Source organism: Amphiprion ocellaris, chromosome 1 (genome assembly GCF_022539595.1).
Source record: "Amphiprion ocellaris isolate individual 3 ecotype Okinawa chromosome 1, ASM2253959v1, whole genome shotgun sequence".
Classification (NCBI taxonomy): domain Eukaryota; kingdom Metazoa; phylum Chordata; class Actinopteri; family Pomacentridae; genus Amphiprion; species Amphiprion ocellaris.
In genome coordinates this window covers 35,724,253-35,744,141 of record NC_072766.1, presented here as the reverse complement: position 1 = coordinate 35,744,141, position 19,889 = coordinate 35,724,253, and the positions used below count along the sequence as shown (strand labels likewise).

The 19,889-nt window shown below is 37.8% G+C and overlaps 1 protein-coding gene across 4 annotated transcripts; it reads left to right on the top strand.

Annotated features, from left to right (window-relative positions):
* Window positions 1-1,066: 1,066 nt before the first annotated feature.
* csnk2a2a (casein kinase 2, alpha prime polypeptide a) lies at window positions 1,067-16,206 on the top strand. Of its 4 annotated transcripts, XM_035957701.2 has the most exons (14): window positions 1,067-1,320; window positions 4,748-4,816; window positions 5,715-6,091; window positions 6,904-7,015; window positions 9,989-10,090; window positions 10,233-10,283; window positions 10,433-10,492; window positions 12,359-12,442; window positions 12,954-13,064; window positions 13,156-13,257; window positions 13,815-13,915; window positions 14,853-15,001; window positions 15,117-15,198; window positions 15,745-16,206. In XM_035957701.2, exons 2-13 carry the CDS (start codon window positions 4,781-4,783, stop codon window positions 15,182-15,184), a joined length of 1,353 nt encoding a protein of 450 aa, XP_035813594.1. In that variant the 5' UTR covers window positions 1,067-1,320; window positions 4,748-4,780; the 3' UTR covers window positions 15,185-15,198; window positions 15,745-16,206. The 4 variants fall into 4 exon arrangements, with proteins under 4 accessions (XP_035813594.1, XP_023147041.1, XP_054869299.1 ...); XM_023291273.3 differs by lacking the exon at window positions 4,748-4,816 and having other exon boundaries at window positions 1,078-1,320; XM_023291272.3 differs by lacking the exons at window positions 1,067-1,320; window positions 4,748-4,816 and adding an exon at window positions 1,694-1,891.
* The last annotated feature ends 3,683 nt before the right edge of the window (window positions 16,207-19,889 follow it).

Below are 19,889 nucleotides of genomic sequence, written 5' to 3'. Positions count from 1 at the left end.
CATGCAAAACTATAAGAAAATGAATAAATAAAATACCACTAAGGAAAATCAGTGACTACAAAGAGATATAAAATGATCTCAAAGAGGTGGAAAAAAGCCACAAACAAGAAAACTGTCCATACATCAAATTAAAAAAAAAAAAAAAGAACTGAAAGGGGAGTGCCAGTAGATCTTCACATTTGACAAGCTGCAATCTTGAAATTTTTGGCATTTTTCTGACAATAACAAGAACATAAAGATGAAAAAACAAAACTGTCCAAACCTTAGAGTTTTTTGGAAAAATAGCTTAAAATGTCTACAAGAGAAAACATCACATTTGAAAAGCTGGAATCTTGAAATTTTCTGTTTTCCTTATTTTGCTATTATTATTGTTATTATTATTATATTTTTTAAATGAAAAAAACATTTCTTCAACCATTAGTAAAAGGGTTTTCTGTCAGTTGTTTGATTAATTTGCAGACAATTTCTGTTCTTGAATTTTATTATATGATTTCAACAGTAATAATAATAATTATTTACATAATAATGATGACAATAAGGATTTTTTAATGATAATAATTAGTATTATCATTTATTATAAGTACTTTTAATAATGTTAACATGAAATAATAATAATAATAATAATAATAATAATAATAATAATAATAATAATAATAATAATAATAATAATAATAATAATAATAATAATAATAATTATTATTATTATTATTATTATTATTATTATTATTATTATTATTACTATTATTATTATGTGTAGGCAAAAAATCTTAATCTAAAAAAATATCTAGTTGCTGCAGCTGTCAGATAAATACAGCGAAGTAGAACTACAAACAAACAAAAATACTCAAGTACATCAAATTTGTATTTGAGTAAATATATAGCAATAGTTACAGACCGCTACTGCAACTAATAAATGTCAGCATATGTTGAGATATTAAAAACACTCACCAATGAAATGTAAATGTTATTTTAACTATTATTATTGATATTAGTATTACTGTATGTGATAGTGATATGAATGAAGGGTGTGTATTGGAGGTCGGGTCTCGGTGGTTTGGTTCCGGGTGATGTTTACTGCAGAGCGGAAAGCCTCCTGGTTCTGCTAACGAACCGCTGCTAGATGAACCTCCTCCACCTCCACCCTCCGTTTGTCAGTATCCCGGAATCGCCGATACTGTGGATATTAGCCACCTTATCGATACCTTCGGCCCCGGTGGAGCCTCCCGTGTGCCCGCTAACCGCCGCACAGCCGCTGCTAACCGGCTAACTACCGTTGATGTCGGGTGGACTTCCTCGGAGCTCGGATATTTCTACGACGAGGTTAGCCGGCTAACTTTAGCCCCGTTATTGATTTCACAGCTCACAAATGTCGACACCGACACACAACCTGCTGTTTATGTGTTTTATACGTGCATAAAAATTCAAAACAACCGTGTATGTTTCTCCGTGTTGCTGCTTTACAGTTGGTATTTTTAGATTTTATGCTAAGTTAGCTAGCTAGGTCACCGTAACTAGTTAGCTTGGTAGTTAGCGTCAAATGTATCGCAAGTGATGCTAGTTATTCCCAAGATCCCGTGGTGACCAGTTAGACTGAATGTTAGCGCAGTTTGTCTCTCACCGAATGTGTAAATGGTAGTTTTAGTTGCTAGAAAAGCTTCATGTCGTGACGGACTTTAAATTAAATGAAGGGTTTCGTTCATGTGAAAACGGTTTGTGGGCTTTGGAGAACCTCACACAGCAGGCAGGGATGGATTATTGATCAGGCCTGCTGTTCAGAGGGTCCCTCTCTCACCTGCAACAAATTACTGAGAAGCATGCTCAGCGCAGAGGAAGACGCAGAAAGACTATGAACAGGTGCAAAACTACTGAAAAGAGACACAAAATGCAGAAGGTAAGACTTAATGACCACGACAAGATGTGAAATTATCGCAAAAAGATGCGAAATGGCAACAGGTCTGCTCAAATCGACTGCAAAGACGTGTTAAATAATTACAAACAGGTGCAAAAGAGCCAGAGAACCTGGAAGTGAATTGCAAAACTGTTCAAAAGATATTATATATTCACAATTGCACACAAAATGCTGAGGAAACCTAAGAAATTCATTGACCGCCAAGAGATGTAAAAATTGCCTCAAATAGATTAAAAAAATGACACTAAATGTGTTAAAATATACACGCAGAGAATGAAAACAATTAGAGGTGTGAAAAGCACGCAGAGGCAAAAATAACCACAAAGAGACTGAAATCGATTCAACAAAAGGATGTTAAGCTATTGTAAAGAGACATAAAGTGCTAGATGTAAAACGAGGTGGACAGCAATCACAAAAAGACCCCAAATGACAGCAGAGAGGCTCAAAACATGGACAAAAACACACAAACATACCACAAAATGAGTACACAGAGATTGAAAACGACTCTAAATATAAAAACCACTTCAAAGAGACACAAAATGACTCCAAATATGCTCAAAATGTGTACACAGAGATGTAATACAATTGGAGAAAAGTGCAAAACAACCACAGAGACTGAAATCAATTCCAAAAAAATGTAAAAGTGTGGTAGAGACAAAATGCTAGATGTAAAATGTCGTTTGTGTATCTGAGATGGAAAGCAATTGCAAAGAGGTGCAAAACAACCACAGAGGGACCAAAAATGCCAACAGAGAGACTAAAAAGATGAACAAAGAGACACAAAAATACGACAAAACCAATGCAGGGAAATTAAAAATGACTCCACACATAAAACTACTTACAAGAGACGTAAAAATGACACCCAAGAGACTCAAAACAGCAGAGAAGAGATGTAATAAGGTTCCAAAGAGATGCAGAAGAGCCATAAAGCCTCAAAAAAATCTACACAGATTCTAAACATTTTTCAGTCTCTTTTGTCAAAGACACTGAAAAAGACACAAAAATTACCACAAAGCTGCGACAAATAGACTGAAAATGCCTCTGAAGAGATGTAAAACTCCCACACGGAGAGACAAAATGACACCCGAAATAATTAAAAACAACAGCAAAGCGATGTAAAACGATTACAGAGATACAAAATAACTACAAACCTACTACAGAGAGGACGACAGCTATTACAAAAAATACAAATGGCTGCAAAGACACACAAAATGATCACAAAAGTCGGCAAATCAGCCACAAAAAGTCGCAAAATAATGCCAAAGAGACTCAAAATGACACCAAAAATATGTAAAACGACTACAAAGAGACAAAAATGGGAACATACAGAATAAATTGTAGGGAAAACAACCATGAGTGACAGAAAAGACATAATGTGACACAAAATTAGCCCAAAAAGACACAAAATGACCACAAAAACACACACAGTAACCTTAAAAAAGAGGTAAGCAACCACAAAGACACAAAACAAACATGAAGAGAAAAAATAACTACATGGCAGCACAATATGACTAGAGAGACCCGAGAAATGTCTGTTTTCTGTGTGTTTTAGTGTTTGACTCCTGTGTTGGAGGTGTAGGGGCTTTCACGTCTCGTAATTCATCCGTGCTGACAGGAACACGCTAATGTAATTCAGGTTTAACGAGTCTAAGTGCAGTGAGGTTTGAGTGAGAGCTGATCTAATTGGGTGTGGAAACAGTGCCGAAACCAATTGTTTGTTTTTAACAGACAGTGTGGAAGTTTTGCGTGGAAATCAGGGTTTAGTTTCCGCATCAATCTGAAATTTTTGATGGCGACGGTGAATGGAATGGAATGAAACTTGTAGCAGCGTAATGGTTAAACTAGATTAAGCCAGATGTATGTCAAAAGTGAGGAAAGACTAAAATTTGCCATTTTGTCTCCCTGTTTACACATAAATTACATGCATAAACGTTGTGAAACTGGCATTTAAACACTTTTATGTTATTCTAATTTAGGTTTGAAAAGACAATAATGATAAATTCATCTGTGGGTTTGAGGGAACTGACAGCATAATTTAATAAGCCAAATTATAAGAATTAAGAGAATGAGATTTTTTTTTTTTAAGCAGTTTTGCTAATTGGGGTTTCATTCAATCAAGCTGCTGCCAAATACAATCACAGTACAGATTACACAGAGTTATTTAATGAAATGCCTCACCTCAATGTATATTTAGCTATTCATTTATTCGTTTATTGGAGAGAATATTTATTGTGATTTGCGTTTGTGAATTTTACTGTAGTATGAGTAGGTCACAGCAGTATTGACAGACTTCAAAGAAGCATTTTGCGACAGAAAATTAAATTCATAAATAAATTCCGCAGTGATCCAGTCTATGTTTTACACATCTATGTTCAACAGCTTTGATAGTATATTGGGTCTGATGTGATGTGGGCTGGAGAAATACAGTCACAGAACTGAAAAAAGTGTTGATTCTCTTTCCACAGATGCTTTCAGAAAACTAAAAAGTATTTTTAAAGTTTACCATTACTCTGCTATGTCTGTTTTCACAGCTTTAAATGGTGTGACTACATAAACCAGAGGTGATTAGACAATTAATAGATTAGTCAGTTGACGGGAATTAATCAGAAACTGGTTTGATAGTTAACGGTTTAGTTTTTCTTTGACCTTTCCTTCAGTTTCCTGTTGTTTTTACCACATAGAGCGTGGGCGAAGTGTGTGAGACTCTCAGTCGTCTTGCCAAAAATATCTCCAGAAAGAGTTCACTGTTGCTTAGAGTTTATTGCGAATTAACATAATATAAAAAAAAAACAGGGAGGATGCAGCTGTTTCAGTGTCCTAAAATGTTTTCAACTGCAGCGTTACAGATGCCATTCACCCAAAGACGCAGGAATGAGCCTGAGGCTGAGGTCAATGACGGCGTCTGCTGTAAGCCGACCGGGTCCTCACCCCCTGTGGAGGGAGCATGCAAAAAATCAATACATGGTGTAATTAGAAATAAACCTAAATGAGGCTCCTGCAACACTTTCTCTTGTTTCAGCCTCACAAATGCAAAGACTTGATGCTTTTCTCTGTCATTTGTAATGTCAAGAAATCAGATCTCTGGGTTTTGTGCTGTTTGTCAAATTAACAATCACAGTGCTATGACTGCAACCAACAATCATTTTTATTATTAATTATTCTGCTTGTTATGTTCTTAATCATAGCATTTTCATCAGGGTTTCCCAAACTGTGAAATAACGTGTTTTTCCTGGCTCATGGATCATTTTGGAGCTGGTTATTTTCCTTTGTTGATGACTAAAACCTCCTTGGAGGGCGCCAAAAAAAATCTCAATACAGGAAAAACCCTCATTAAATGTCTTGTTTTGTGAAAAAAAAAAAAAAAAGACAAATGGAATTGACTATAATGCAACACAAAGAAAAGCAGCAAATTTGTACACTGTTGAAGGTGATACCATCAGATGTTGGCCGTTTTTGATTGAAAAATTATGTCCATAATTAATAGATTATTCAAATTTTTCAGATTTATTTTCTACCTATTTTCTGTAATGTAAGACAAAGAAAAGCAGCAAACTTGGACATTTGTGAAGGTAGTACTATGAAATTTTGGGCATTTCTGCTTGAAAATAAAATCAATGATTAATTGATCATCAAAATTTTGGCAGAAAGAAAACTCTTTGGACTGAACAATCACTGTTTGCCACCTCATACTTGATCTTGGGTGTGTTTTTCTTATTATTTCTAATCTGAACGATTAAGTGATTCCTCCAGATTAATGGCTAATTTCAGCCCTACAGTTACGCTCCTCTCCCTTTTTTCCCTGTAGCTGGCGGGTCTTCATCCCTTCCTGCCCAACTTCTTGCTCAGGGGCCTCGCTCAGTCAGTCATCGTAGCTCTGTCGTTCTGCACGGCGGCGGCATCGGACCGAGCTGACGTCTGCCATCAGAGGGCACAGCCAGCGAAAGCCGATGCTAAGCACAGCAAGGGGATCTTAGAGCCGCAAAGTCTGCAGAGTCGGTGCGCCACCTTCCAGTATCGAGCCAACAAGTATTCAGCGAGAGGTGAAGGCCCTCGACACGGAGCCTCAAAGCTAGCGATGCCCGGATCCACGCCGGCCAGCAGCAAGGCTCGGGTGTACACCGACGTCAACACACAGAAGAACAGAGAGTACTGGGACTATGATGCACATGTGCCAAACTGGAGGTACGACTCAACGTTACATGTTCTGCTTTTTTTGGCAACTCCTTTCCTTCAGTGTGTTCGTAAAGCTGCTTTTTTGTGCATATAAATTCCTGCAAACTTGCAAAGTTCACACCGCAGACAGGAAAACTCTTCTCATTACCTCCCTGAAGAAGCACCTGATTTGAAGTCCAGACTTTTCTCCGCATGCTCATCTACATCACCATGTAACACATCTGCTTAACTCTCAGCTAGCAGCTAGTTTTAGATGCTCTCATGCAAAGAATGAGCAGCTTCCTCTCAGTCTATTTCCTCATCAGCTGCTTCTGCTCAGTCTACATCCCTTTACTCAGAGGTTTGGGGTTACTGTACATAACTAACTCTACTTCGCTTTCGTTGAGCCAGTTGAACAATCAGAGCAGCCTGGACTTTTTCTCAGGAGTGCTCATAAGTAGACCTGAGATAAATGGAGCATTTCAGAATGCTTAGAATTGACAAAATTAATGATTAATTAAAAAAAAAAAGAAAGAAAGAAAGGTTAGAAGAGCACAGAGTGAGAAAATAATGTGTTTTTGAACATTAAAGCATGTAAACGTATGCTAGAAGACTCCCAAAACCACAATTTAATAACAACAGTACAGTCATGAACCCGTAGATGTGCAGAATACAGGCTTTTTAATCGTGGCTTTTGTTTGGTTGTTTTGTTTTTCTGTATTTTGTATTTATTTTCTCTTCTGCCTTTATAATATTGTGGCATGTCTGAAAGAAATCTAATGAAATGGGGTGTGTTCAAATGCTTTGCTTAACTACCGTAAAACGTTTCCTCTTTTTCTCAGCAATCAAGACAACTACCAGCTGGTGCGTAAACTGGGCAGAGGGAAGTACAGTGAAGTGTTTGAGGCCATAAATGTGACCAACAATGAGAAAGTGGTGGTGAAAATCCTCAAGGTGAGCTAATTCCCATCCCAGTTCTTCCTGGTTGAGGGTTTGCTAATGTAGCGACTGCTTCTTTCCATCTCTAGCGGTCTGCCACATGTCTGACATTAAAGCTGGTTAAAGCTAAATGCAGGAATTCTGTCATCCGAGTAGAGTTTTGCACTAATTTGTTTAAACGTTAATGCACCAAGATTTTGAGTGACAGTCAGTCATCCATCTAAATCCTGTCAAGCTGCATTTAATTGTGTTTATTCCAGTACAAATACCTTATTTTCTAGAATAAATAGCTTCAAATGGAAGTACCATCCCATCCATCCATCCATTATCTATACACCGCTTAATCCTCACTAGGGTCATGGGGGGGGCTGGAATCTATCCCAGCTGACTCAGGTGAAGGCAGGGGACACCCTAGACAGGTCACCAGTCTGTCACAGGGCTACATATATAGACAAACAATCACTCTCACATTCACACCTACGGGCAATTTAGAATAATCAATTAACCTCAGCATATTTTTGGACTGTGGGAGGAAGCCGGAGTACCCGGAGAGAACCCACGCATGCACAGGGAGAACATGCAAACTCCATGCAGAAAGATCCCGGGAAAGCCGGGACGCGAACCAGGGATCTTCTTGCTGCAAGGCGAAAGTGCTAACCACTACACCACTGTGCAGCCCTCAAATGGAAGTACTTAAGTACAAATACCTCAAAATTGTACATAAGCATTTGACTTACTGTCTCTGTTGATGAATACCTCTGATGATCCAGGGAACCACTGCTCATATTGTAGATTTGTGGACATAAAAAGCACAAGAATAATGAAATTAGTAAGATTCCTTTAATGAGGAGTCGTGCATTACGAAATAATGAAATTAGAAGCTTCATATTTACAATAACAGTTAAAGCTTTTTAAATCTGTGAGCTAGTTTGTTCTGAAACTCCACATCACATGTTGGCGACATCTGCTGGTCAAATATGAGTACGGCAGAAGGAACACGTACCTTCTGTGTTAAATGCTCAGTTTTTAGTTACTTAAATTCAGCAGAATTTCAAATGTTTGTTTGCAAAATGGTGAAAATCATCAGTGTTTCCTAAAGTTCAGGATGACGTCCTCAGATGTCTTATTTTGTCCACAACCCAAAGATATTCAGTTTGCTGTAATATGAGGAGGCATGAAACCAGAAAATATTTGCATTTAAGTAATGGGAATCAGAGAATTTTGACCGATAAATTGATTACCTTATGATAAATATAATGTATACAATATGAAGCTTATTTTCCCACAAAGGAATGCAGTTAAAAGCAACAAAAAATGCTTCAGCAGAACAAAAGTTGTAGAAACTTTAGAAAAAAAAAATCTTAATATCAAAGTAATGGCTAAGGCTGTAAGCAAGTGTGTGAAATATTATATTTCTTCAGAAGAGAGTAAATGGAAAAACTATTTTGATTCAGGATAAAAGTAAGGGTTGATTGTTTCTGCTGCCAGATTTTATTTTTTAAAAGAGAAAACAGTTTAGTTTTTATTATTGATCTTCATAAAGTCTCCTTCTTCTGAGTTGGACTGATAGTCTTATCAGGAATTAAAGACTTTTTTTTGTTTGTAGTGTGATCAACTTTCCGCTCTTTAACAACTCAAAGCAGATTATTTAAGCTAATTTCTTACATTATCACTCTTTACTGTCTATGAACATCAATAAAAATGGCACTATATAAAGTATTTTTAATGAGGTATTTTAAATTCTTCAGAGTTTGTAAACTAGTGTGAAAAAGCAAACAAGCAGCAGAGAGAAAGTTGTCATCAGGTCGTGTTACTGTTAAGCTTCGTGTTGCGCGTTGATACGTTGAAAAGCAGCTTATCTTGGTGATCTCAACGTGAAACAGCTTTGTGATTCAGGAAAACCTGAGTTAAGCCAAAAGACATCTGGATAATACACTAATCTCACCTGAAACGTCTTTGTGACTCAGCGTAAAAAAAACAGGATACAGCCTTGTTTTTGTAATAAATTACAGGAGTTTGTTGCATGTTTTGTCATGCTTTGTCTATTGAATAGTCCTCAAATTACAGTCCTAAAGCTGAAAAAGAATTTTGTAATCACTGCTTTTGAACCTGATCCTCAGTGTGTCAGAATACGAAGGGCTGCTGTTTGACGTAACATAACAACAATTTGGCTATAAATTGTATTAAGGTTGTCAAATACACAACAGTAAACGTGACTCATCTAGTCTATGTTACCTTATTTGACTGAAATCTAAGCATTTTATTGTGATTTCTGACCATTTTATAACAACAATGTGTATTATTCTTGGGTAAATGAAACCCCAATAAATACGAAACTTGTTAAAAAGTAAAAAAGTTGTTCTTATTCTTTTGGTGCTGACTGAAACCCTCTTTTACATGTTCTGTCCAACATACAGACAAAAACTAACCGAAAATATAAATAACCATAATATAAGGCAAGTAAAAGCAGCAAACTCTCACACAAAGACACTAAAACTCTCGTTAAATGTCTCTTGTTTTGTTTATTCAACAGTCAAAAACCCAAAAAAGGTAATTTACTATGATAGAAAAGCAGCAAACTCTCAAATTTAAGAAAGCGGAGGGCAGCTGTAGTTGTTTCATTTTGTTATATGGAGAAGTGTTTTTAATATTTTGTCCAATAAATCAAGATTCAAGACCTTTATTGTCACTGTATAGCCGCAGACAACAATGCAATGGAATTATGATGCTACTCCCAGAGTTAAAATGGAATAAAAGATAAGATAAAAATAGATAATAAAATACACATTATCAGAAAATGTATAAATACAATCTAGGAAGTTTAAACACATGATGAGGGAGTGCAACAAAAGGTGATTTAAATCCTTTTAAATAGCAATAAAATGCAGAAAATGTAACTGATTTTGTGTTTAGGCATCAAAAGAATGGTTTTCCTTGCAGTATGTCATCTTTTGACTGTGAATCTTGACGACTTGTTTTCTCCTTCAGCCCGTCAAGAAGAAGAAGATCAAACGGGAAATCAAAATTCTCGAAAACCTGCGAGGAGGAACCAACATCATCCGCCTGGTGGACACGGTCAAAGACCCGGTGGTGAGTTTGAGACTGTGCGCTCGCTCTGCTGCATGTGGGCATGTTGTCAGTGGTAATCCAGTCATGCTTTAACTCTGAGATAATGATCTCCACCTACCTGCTGTTCTCCTCAGTTAAGCTGTGTGTTGTCCTCTCTTTGCAGTCCAGAACACCAGCGCTTGTCTTTGAGTGCATCAATAACACAGATTTTAAGGTACTTGAGTTTGGCCGGCATACATGCACAACTACCATATCCATTATTAATAACACGCATAACCCTCCAGTTAGTGTTGGACATGTATAGAACTGATATGTGATTCTTCTGAACGGTTTCTACATGAACGTCTCTCATCTGGTCCACAGGAGCTTTACCAGAAGCTGACAGACTATGATATTCGTTTCTACATGTATGAGCTTCTTAAGGTAATTTTTACATTGTTTTGAAAAGAAAAATATTATGATATCCTCAATTTGTAGGTAAATTTTGTTTTTAAAGGTCTGTGATTAATATTAAACGGGTCAGTATATAATTGCGGGACTTTTTGTAACATAGTTGACGGGTATCGTAGTTGACATTTTTGCTGTTTTCAAGCCTAAAATCAACACGGCCTATATCCAAACACCACATGGTATTTTTAGAGAAAGATTATTCTAAAATATTATATATACAATTGAGTAAAATTGTAATTGAAAATTATTTATAAAGATATTGTAGTAAACTTGTTGACATGCCATAAATCCACACTTGACTCACACACTACTTTATATTAAATAACTCAGAAAGCCTTGGAGTCTGGCCAGACTTTTCTTCAGGAGGAAATGACATCATGTGGAGCAGGTCATGTGATCTGGAATCAACACACTTCCTGGAGAGGTGTTTTTGTAATGGGGAACTTAGTTGGAAGTGATTTCTCGGACACAGATACAATTTGTTATTGTCCATCGAAAATTTGATATATTGCAAAAAGAAAGAAATATCTGTCTTGATTATCTCAACTTAACAAAAAGAACACAACACTATTTCTGAATCAGCTCATTTTATTATTGTTAATTAAAAGGTGGTTGTTCTTAAATTCGGACGGTTATTTAGTTGACATTTTAGTGATATCCAGTCATTTTTTATTAAAAAGTGATTGTTTCTATAATAAATAATTATAGAATTTGTAAAGACATGATCATAATGAACATAAAAACATTATTTTTTAAAATTTTAATAAAAATGTATGCAAGATATATCCCATGGACTTCAAAAGTCCCTCAATTAAATATATGCTCCTGTCACATGTTTACTGACGGTGGGCTCATTTTTCACTGCAGTATAAAGTCCTGCACCTACTTATGGAAGCAGCACAACCAAGACCAGAAGTAGAAAAGACTGAAAAATGACACAGTTATAATGCTATGAGTCACAATAGAAGAAAAGAAAATAGGAAAGTTGAATTTCTTCTATTGTTTTACAAAAATAAAAACATTCCCTGCAGGTGTTACTAATACTGGGGGGGCAGATGGTGGCTCTACCTACTAAACATATTTTACTACTTAGATTTTAAATTTGTTTCTATGCTGATTTCCTCTCTGCTCTGTGTAAACACAGCCTGCAGTTAGGCCAACAAGGTCCTGAATTTTGGTTGTATAATTGTTGATCATAACAGAGTCACTGATGACTTTTTAGATGCATTCAGAGGTGCAGATTTTTTAGTTTTTTTGCAGAGTTTTTATACATAAAGGTTTAGCTTTGGTGAACTTTTAAATGAGACGCTGCAGAATAAAGTGATTTTAGTAAAATATCAGTTTTAAGTTAAGATTTGGGTAACTTTCTCAATTGTTCAAGGAGTCTGATGACTCTTTCTGTTTTTACAGTTTGTGGTGTAATTTTGGCAATTTCTTTTTTTTTAATTTATATTTTTAAAAGATAACACTTCTTTTGTCAGTGGATTTTGGAGTTCACAGGGTGCTGTGCCATAAAGCTGGAGCATCACATTTAAAATATGATCGTAAGGGCATTTCCTCATGTAATTTTACAATTAAACATACAGAAGGTGATGGTACTTTTCCTAATTGTTTCATTTATGGCATATCTGGGTCCTGATTATTTTAGTTGCTCATTAATAATCCTTAATTTGTCATTCTTTAACCAGTATGACTGCAAATTGTTTTTGTGAACACTGAACAGACATTTAGAAATGCCGCCTTTTGATCTTTCTGCCGTTTTATGACATTTCATAGTGTAAACCAGTAATCTCTCTTTAATTGTAAGACTGATAGTGGTTTCTGAATGTGTGTTTTAAGGCTCTGGACTACTGTCACAGTATGGGGATCATGCACAGGGACGTGAAGCCCCACAACGTGATGATCGACCACCAGTTGAGGAAGGTGAGCGACACTTACATGTTTTCTTTGTGTATTTGTCCACTACACCAGACTGTGAGTTTGTGTAACAGTAATTTGAATATTGAACCTTCTATTGCTTAGAATTTATACTGTATTAAATGCCTTTGATCTCTTTGCAAGTTTCCCTGCCAGGGTTTTTAAATGTCACTAAAAATGCTCATTGACAAGTTGAGTCCAAAATGAATGATCTTTTATTTAAGTTAAAATAAATTATTTAGTTTATGGACTGTTTTAACTGTATTTAGAAGTACGTTGATTTGAATTATGCATCATTATTATGCATTATTTTGGGTTAATGTTCAAGATTTTGTCTAAACTGTTCTGAAACTTACAATGAAATTAAAAACTGCTGCTGTTTCTGCTTTAGTTGAATGAATTTAATAGAAAAATGTGACAGAATGTTGTAGTTTTTTAGGGTTTAGTATCCGGTACAGGCATGGAATGCTTCAAACCCTGAAACCTGACTAATGTATGTCTTGTGTTGGTGTTGCAGCTGCGTCTCATAGATTGGGGTTTGGCTGAATTCTACCATCCCGCTCAGGAATACAACGTCAGGGTGGCCTCTCGCTATTTCAAAGGCCCCGAGCTGCTAGTGGACTATCAGGTACACTTATTTATTTAGGCAAAAACTCAATTAGTTTGTTAGTCTGTGTGCCTTCTTTCAACTCAATAGTGATGTTTGTTTGTTTCTTCAGATGTATGACTATAGTTTGGACATGTGGAGTCTGGGCTGCATGTTGGCCAGCATGATCTTTCTGAAGGAGCCATTTTTTCATGGCCAGGACAACTACGACCAGGTAAGATGGCATAAAATACGGCTACTACGTGAAAACAACTACAGATCAGGGCCAGGTATAAATTAGCTTTTTAAAATTCTATTTAACCCTCTAATGCAAACAAACAAAGCTGGATACATTCATTGATTTTCATGTAAAGGTAATATGACGCTCGTTTTGCACATTTTTTTGTGAATATTCATTAATTAGTGGTATTCTGTGCTCTACATTTTCACTGTATCACTGTAATGTTTCATTTCCTGTTTTTATAGACATATATATTGAGCAGAGCTGTAGGTGTATTGGTCCAGCTCTTAACCATTGTCAAAGTTTCTCATGTGACCCCATAGGAAAATTAATTGCCCACCCCTGCTCTAAACCCTTTGACATCTTTAGAAAAAATCACAAAAATGTGTGGTTCTGTTGGTAGAATTGACCAAATCTAAGCTTAAAATCACAATTTTTCCTCAAAATCACTCTATTGTGCATGTCTCATTTAACACATTGTCAAAAATAAATAGTTTTCACTATTATTTGGGCTAATTTGGTTCAAACTGTGCATGTGTCTTGTTTTCCAGTTGGTGCGTATTGCTAAGGTCCTCGGCACCGATGAGCTCTTTGGTTACCTGCACAAATACCACATAGAACTGGACACTCGCTTCAAAGACCTGCTGGGACAGTGAGTATCAGCGGTTATCAGTGTTCTTCAGAAATGGTCAGACTACATTCAGGCAGCTGCAGAGATGCTTATCATGAAGGCAGAACAGCTGTGAGTAACATGAAAAGCCATGAGGAACTGCTTCAGGTTGTCTGGGACCACACTAAACTGTGTTTTTACTGTCTGTCTGGACTTCATCAGGCAGTTTTCCTCTCTAAAACAGTCTCCAGCGTGCACAAGTCAGTGTTATATGTACGGTAATCCTCTCACATCCTCTCTCAACTGCCATTCAGCGTAGGCGATCATTTCCCTCCATCTAATTTGATCTTCTGCTTTGTGAATTGTGACTGTTGCCTGTTCCATGTGTAGCCATGATGTCGGTCCATCTATTATTTTCTTCCATTTCATTTTTCCAGTTGTGACGATGTATTCCAGGGTCTCTTTCCTGATGATGTGTCCAATAAAATGTTGATTCCCGTTTCCTGATTTTGTTCAATAGCGGATAATTTGTGTTTAGTCATTTTAAAGCATCTTCATTGCTCATTCAGGCTGTATAAGATATACACAGCATGCGTCTGTAAAACCACATCTCTGCTGCAGTGGTTTTGTTTGACATTTTATTATTTATGTTCCAAAATTCACATCCGTACATCAGAACTGGTAGAATGTAGCACTAAAATGTAGTTCTTCCTTTGCCCATGTTCCACCTCTCTACCAGGCTTCATGTCACTCAGCCAGGTAGTTTTTTTTTTTTAACATAAAGCTTGGAACAGACAGAAAACAGCACTGATGGCCTGGGGGCCTTAATACTGACAGGTTTCAGTGGGGAAAGATTTTAAACAAATCATCTTGCCCCAATATATTTATACTTTCATTCAGTTTACATAAAGCATTAAATTGTCTCAGAAACAGCACAATCGGACACATTTATTCAGTCTCACTTTGTGTATGTGTGCAGGCAAACACGGAAGCGCTGGGAGCAGTTCATCCAGTCAGAGAACCAGCACCTGGTGAGTCCGGAGGCTCTGGACCTGCTGGACAAGCTGCTGCGCTACGACCACCAGCAGAGACTGACGGCCGCCGAGGCCATGCAGCACCCATACTTCTGTAAGCACCAGCTGAGCTCCAGTGTGGGAGTTGTTAGGATGAGATGTATTTGTGCGTTTCAGACCTGCGTGTTGTGTTGCTGCAGACGAACTGATGGTGTGTGTTGATCCCTCAGATCCTGTGGTGAAGGAAAACGCCAATACAGACGGCACAAAGGCAATAAGCAGCTCCAATGCAACATGATAACCAGAGAGCAGGTAAAGCTCACAGCATTTTCATTTTCATGTAGAAAATCAATATCATCCACAGTCTCTGGTGTGAGCTCGGTTCTCTGTTTTTAAGTCACAAATCCAGTGAAGGAGAAGTGTTTTTTTTAACTTGCTGTCAGGTTAGGAAACATTTTAAACACTAGTGGTTGATTGGTCTTAGCTGATTTAGTTTTTTTTTTTTTTTTTTTAATACTGCAGTCATTTGCATTTCTATTTTTCCAGGTTTCATTTCTATGTTTTGTCCATTAGTTTTGTTTTTCACCCTCTGAATTTATCAAAATTTTTACCCATTAAACAACATTTTTCCCACCTGCTGTGGGGGCTAAGAGGAATGCATAATGTTGTTTTTGTGGTGAATGTTTTAGAGGTCTGTTGTTTTGTCCTCCATTTACATCAGCAGGTGTTAGATAAAAACATAATCACTCCTCAGTATTATTCAGAACATTTCCAGTCTAAGTACGCTTTTAACTGATCAAATCTGGCTGGTTTCCATTATTTGATGTGCGTTTGGTTTTCTTTCCTCCGTCTCTTCAGGAAGAATCTTTGTTACCTCAACTTGTGACCTTTTCGTGGCAGAAACCTCTGCCTCCACATCAACAGCCATACTGGAGCAAGATGTCAATTTTGCAGCACACACAAACACGCACGGATTAAACTTCTCCCAACAAAGCCTGAGGAATCTGCGCTGCTTGGTCTGAGTCACAAATAAATCCGATCTGAAACCAGATCCGACCCCTTTCCCTCCTCCTCCTCCTCCTTTTCTTCCTCCTCCCCCTCCTCCTAACTCCCTCCCCCTGTTTTCAAAACGAGTAACGTGACAGTTGTTGGATCGGCATCCAGCCGGTGTTGTTGCTGTAAAGACGTTTGTCCGTCATTGCGACGCTGTGGCGACCTGAGATCAGTTCCAGGTTTTAGCACTGAGTGGCGTGGAGGCTCTTTTCTGCTATGGATAGAACAAAAGCTATATTGAAAGAGAATAAACCATTTTTATTTAAAGGCATGTGTTGGACTCTTATTGCCTCAGGAGTGATCAAAGGAGCAGAAGTTTGATTTCAGATAGACAGGCATCACTGTAGTCCAGATAGTTGAGAGTTAATGCTCTGTGGATTGTAGCAGTAATACACAGTTTCAGCTCATATTTAGCTCTCTGGCTACTCAGGCTGCCCCCTCAGTAGAATCATGAGTCACAACAACCCAGACTTTAGTCTTTTAGGGCTTTTTGACTGTGAGGGACTGGTGTGAGCATTTATATAAAAAGTAGGATGATTCGGAAACTAAAATATTTGTTTCCAGTGGGAACCACATGCTAAATTGCTAATGGTGTCATGAATGTTTGTGTACGTAACTTGTAAAAACAAGCAAAATGGAGAATAAGTGTTTCCTGGTTGTCAAAGAAACTCAACTTTAAGTGACAATATGTACATCTGCTGAATGTCAGTAGAAGCGGCTTGGAAAAATAATTTTAATGCAGAACTTCCTGTAGTGTTGATGAAAACCACCACTAACTGGGGTCTTGGGCAAACTGGTTCGCTGTTGATTGAAAAGCGCTATTACTAAATTGATTTACCCCAAAATATGGTGGTTTAAAATGACATACAAATCAAATATTCTTTGCATGATGACTCCCTAGTACAGGGGTAGCCAACATGGTGCCCGTAGGCGCCTGGTTACCCGCAGAGACCATGTGAGTTGCCCTCCACACGTTTTAAAAATAACTAGTCACCATGAAATTCCTTATTAAAATTATAGCTGCTGTTCTTTTTAAATCAAAAATACTTACATTAATGCAGATTTTAAATTACAATATTTATTATAAAAAAAAAAAAAAAAAAAAGTCTTCGGTGTAAATGAACTTTGACCTTGTCCGAGTCAAAGTTCACTGCGCATGTCAAACCACCACGTCATTCTGCTGCAGCGTCCGGACGCAGACGCTTTGGGAAGCTGGATGTGGTTTTTACCCCCAAATAATGACAGAGAAGTGAAAGAGAAAACACCATTTTCACGATGACTGGGAGGAAGAGTTCTTTTTCACGATAGTGAAAGATAAATGTATGTGTCCCATTTGCGGGGCGACTATTGTGACAGCAAAGTGGCACAATGTGGAGAGACACCTGGTAGCACACACAGACTGTATGCGCACTACGGACAGGAAAACCCGGGACTTAAAGGCAGCTTTGGCGTCTACTACGCGGCGAAAAGTTTCTTCGTGGAGAAAAATGTACCATTAGAAAGGCTTGTTTCAGTGACGACTGACGGGGCTCCTCCATGACGGGTCGGCATGCAGGCTTCATTGTACGATGCAGAGGTGATCCAGACTTCCCAACATTCCTACATTACCACTGCATCATTCACCAGCAGGACATATGTATGTACAAAAGTGGCCGGATTTGATCATGTGATGACTCGTGTCGTGAAGATCATAAATGGCTCCAAAGCCAAACAACCAGGACATTGAAGGTGCTGCTGGAGGAGCTGTCAGCTGAACATGATGACCTGTTACTACACACAGAAACCCCATGGATCAGCAGGAGACCAGTTTTGCAGCGTTTTTTGTCACTTTTGGCCGAAATCAAAGAGTTGATGCAATCCAAAGGGGAAGACACCTTGCTTGCTTGAGGACACTGAATCAATTCTTGACCTTGTATTTTCAACGGACATCACTGGGAAACTGAACCATCTGAACTGTGAGCTGCAAGCTAAAGGTAAGACATGATAAGCTCTGCAATGCCAGGCTTCCCACTAACACACATTTACAGACAAAGAGGTAACATATGTTGTCATTCAAAACACCGTGCCATTACACGAAAATGTGAAGAATAATTAGTTGAAAACATGTAATGATTTGTTGTTATGATCTGTTAAAAATGTTGCAATGCTGGTGAAAAATGCTGGTGATTAGTACTAATGTGATAGGATTCATTTCAAAATGGGAAAGAATAGATTTTTTTTCTTACATAACTGATAATTTGTACAAATATGGGACAGAGTTCATGAATTGTTCAAAAATCTTACAAAGGTAGGGGTTTGCACAAATGAAGCATGATTTGTATGGAGGACTAAAAGTGCCAAAATTAAATAAATAAATACATCATTAAATAATTAATTAAATATGTCATTAATTAATTAAAATTGGAATTAAATATTTCATTAATTAATTAAAATTGGAATTAAATATGTCATTAATTAATTAAAATTGGAATTAAATACTTAAATGTGTTATTAAATAAATATATCATTAAATAATTAAATATGTCATTAATTAGTTAAAATTGGAATTAAATATGTCATTAATTAATTAAAATTGGAATTAAATACATAAATGTGTTATTAAATATGTCATTAATTTATTAAAATAACAATTATTTTAAGTAAAAAACATATTTCATTATTTCACGATTTAATTAATTATTTCATGGTCCTTGTGTTGCAGTGGATCATGAATTAATTTTATCTGTCAACCTCGCCCGTCAAAGTCCGTGGGCGGGACTAACGTGAATCTAGTCTAATCCACTGCTTTTGTCTGCCTTGAAACCGGAAGTAGAAGTCTTTCTAAACATGGAGGCTGTGTAGAGGGAGAGTCGCTGTGAACTTTCTAGAGAGTTGGTGAGAGATATTTTAGACCTTGCAGAGTATGTGGAAGCAGGACCTGCTTACCGCGAGCATGTAGCGTGTAAAGCAGAGGAATTTATTGAAGTTGTTGAAGTTATTTCCGCACTTTCCGACCAAGATGTTGACCGTAGAGTGACTGCAAATTTAGAGGAAGTACTCCGCCGGTTTTCTGGTACCAGGGTGCAACAGGAGCACACACAGGGACCAGGGCGTTTGGCATACCGAGGGAAGTTCTGGAACATCACGTTCTTTGTGGATTACCAGCCTGTCAAATTGCAGCGATGCTCGGAGTGTCGAGCGCTTTTCCTTTAGGACCTACTCGGCGCGGCACGGCTCCGCTCGTCTTTGTTTAGCCGCGATTCCACAAGGCATCTACTCGGCACGGTACGGCTCGTCTCATCTTTGTTTGCGAGCGTTTCCATACGGACTAATTTTCAGCACCTTCTCGGCTGAGGTTCCCAGCGAGCTGAGATGAGCCGATAAATGTGGCGTTTACATAGTGCAGGCCACTGATTGGACAGGGAGTGACCGACACAGAGCAACTTCAGCACGAAAACAAAATCCTGCATTAAAAAATGACTGTAAAACAGCGCACGGTGTGCATTGCTCTTCACGAAACTCTCTGTTCTTTATAATTTTAATGTGACAGCCAGACCTGTACCGTGGGTGAATGAAGAGGTCGAGACATTGTCTATGGTGGCGGACCAAAGAATACAGAGAGAGCTGGACGGAGAAAGTTTATCAGGAGGTCTCTGAGCGGATGGCGCTCACATATACAGTAGGACTGTATATAAAGAGGACAGAAGCAGTGTAGGGAGAAGCTGAAAAAGCTCAAAAGTGACTATCGGTCCACCCAGGACCACAACGGCCGGCCGTGGGTCAACCAGGAGTGTTGGAAGAGGTTTCATGAACGCTATTTACTGGCACCGCACCGGCGAGCAACAGGAGGGAGACTCAGCTGCTGCATTGTTGGAGACGTTTCGAGAACGGTGAGTGTTTTGTGACTTCAAGAAACTTATACATCATTTATTCCATTGGTGGCAAGCTTCTTTTAAGCAAACAAGTATTTT

Excerpts from the sequence above, each read along its gene's own strand:
- csnk2a2a (XM_023291272.3), top strand. The coding sequence starts at position 1,847 with ATGAACAGGTGCAAAACTACTGAAAAGAGACACAAAATGCAGAAG. Across the intron at positions 10,493-12,358 it reads ACATGTATGAGCTTCTTAAG|GCTCTGGACTACTGTCACAG; the intron begins GTAATTTTTACA and ends GTGTGTTTTAAG. Across the intron at positions 13,065-13,155 it reads AGCTGCTAGTGGACTATCAG|ATGTATGACTATAGTTTGGA; the intron begins GTACACTTATTT and ends TTGTTTCTTCAG.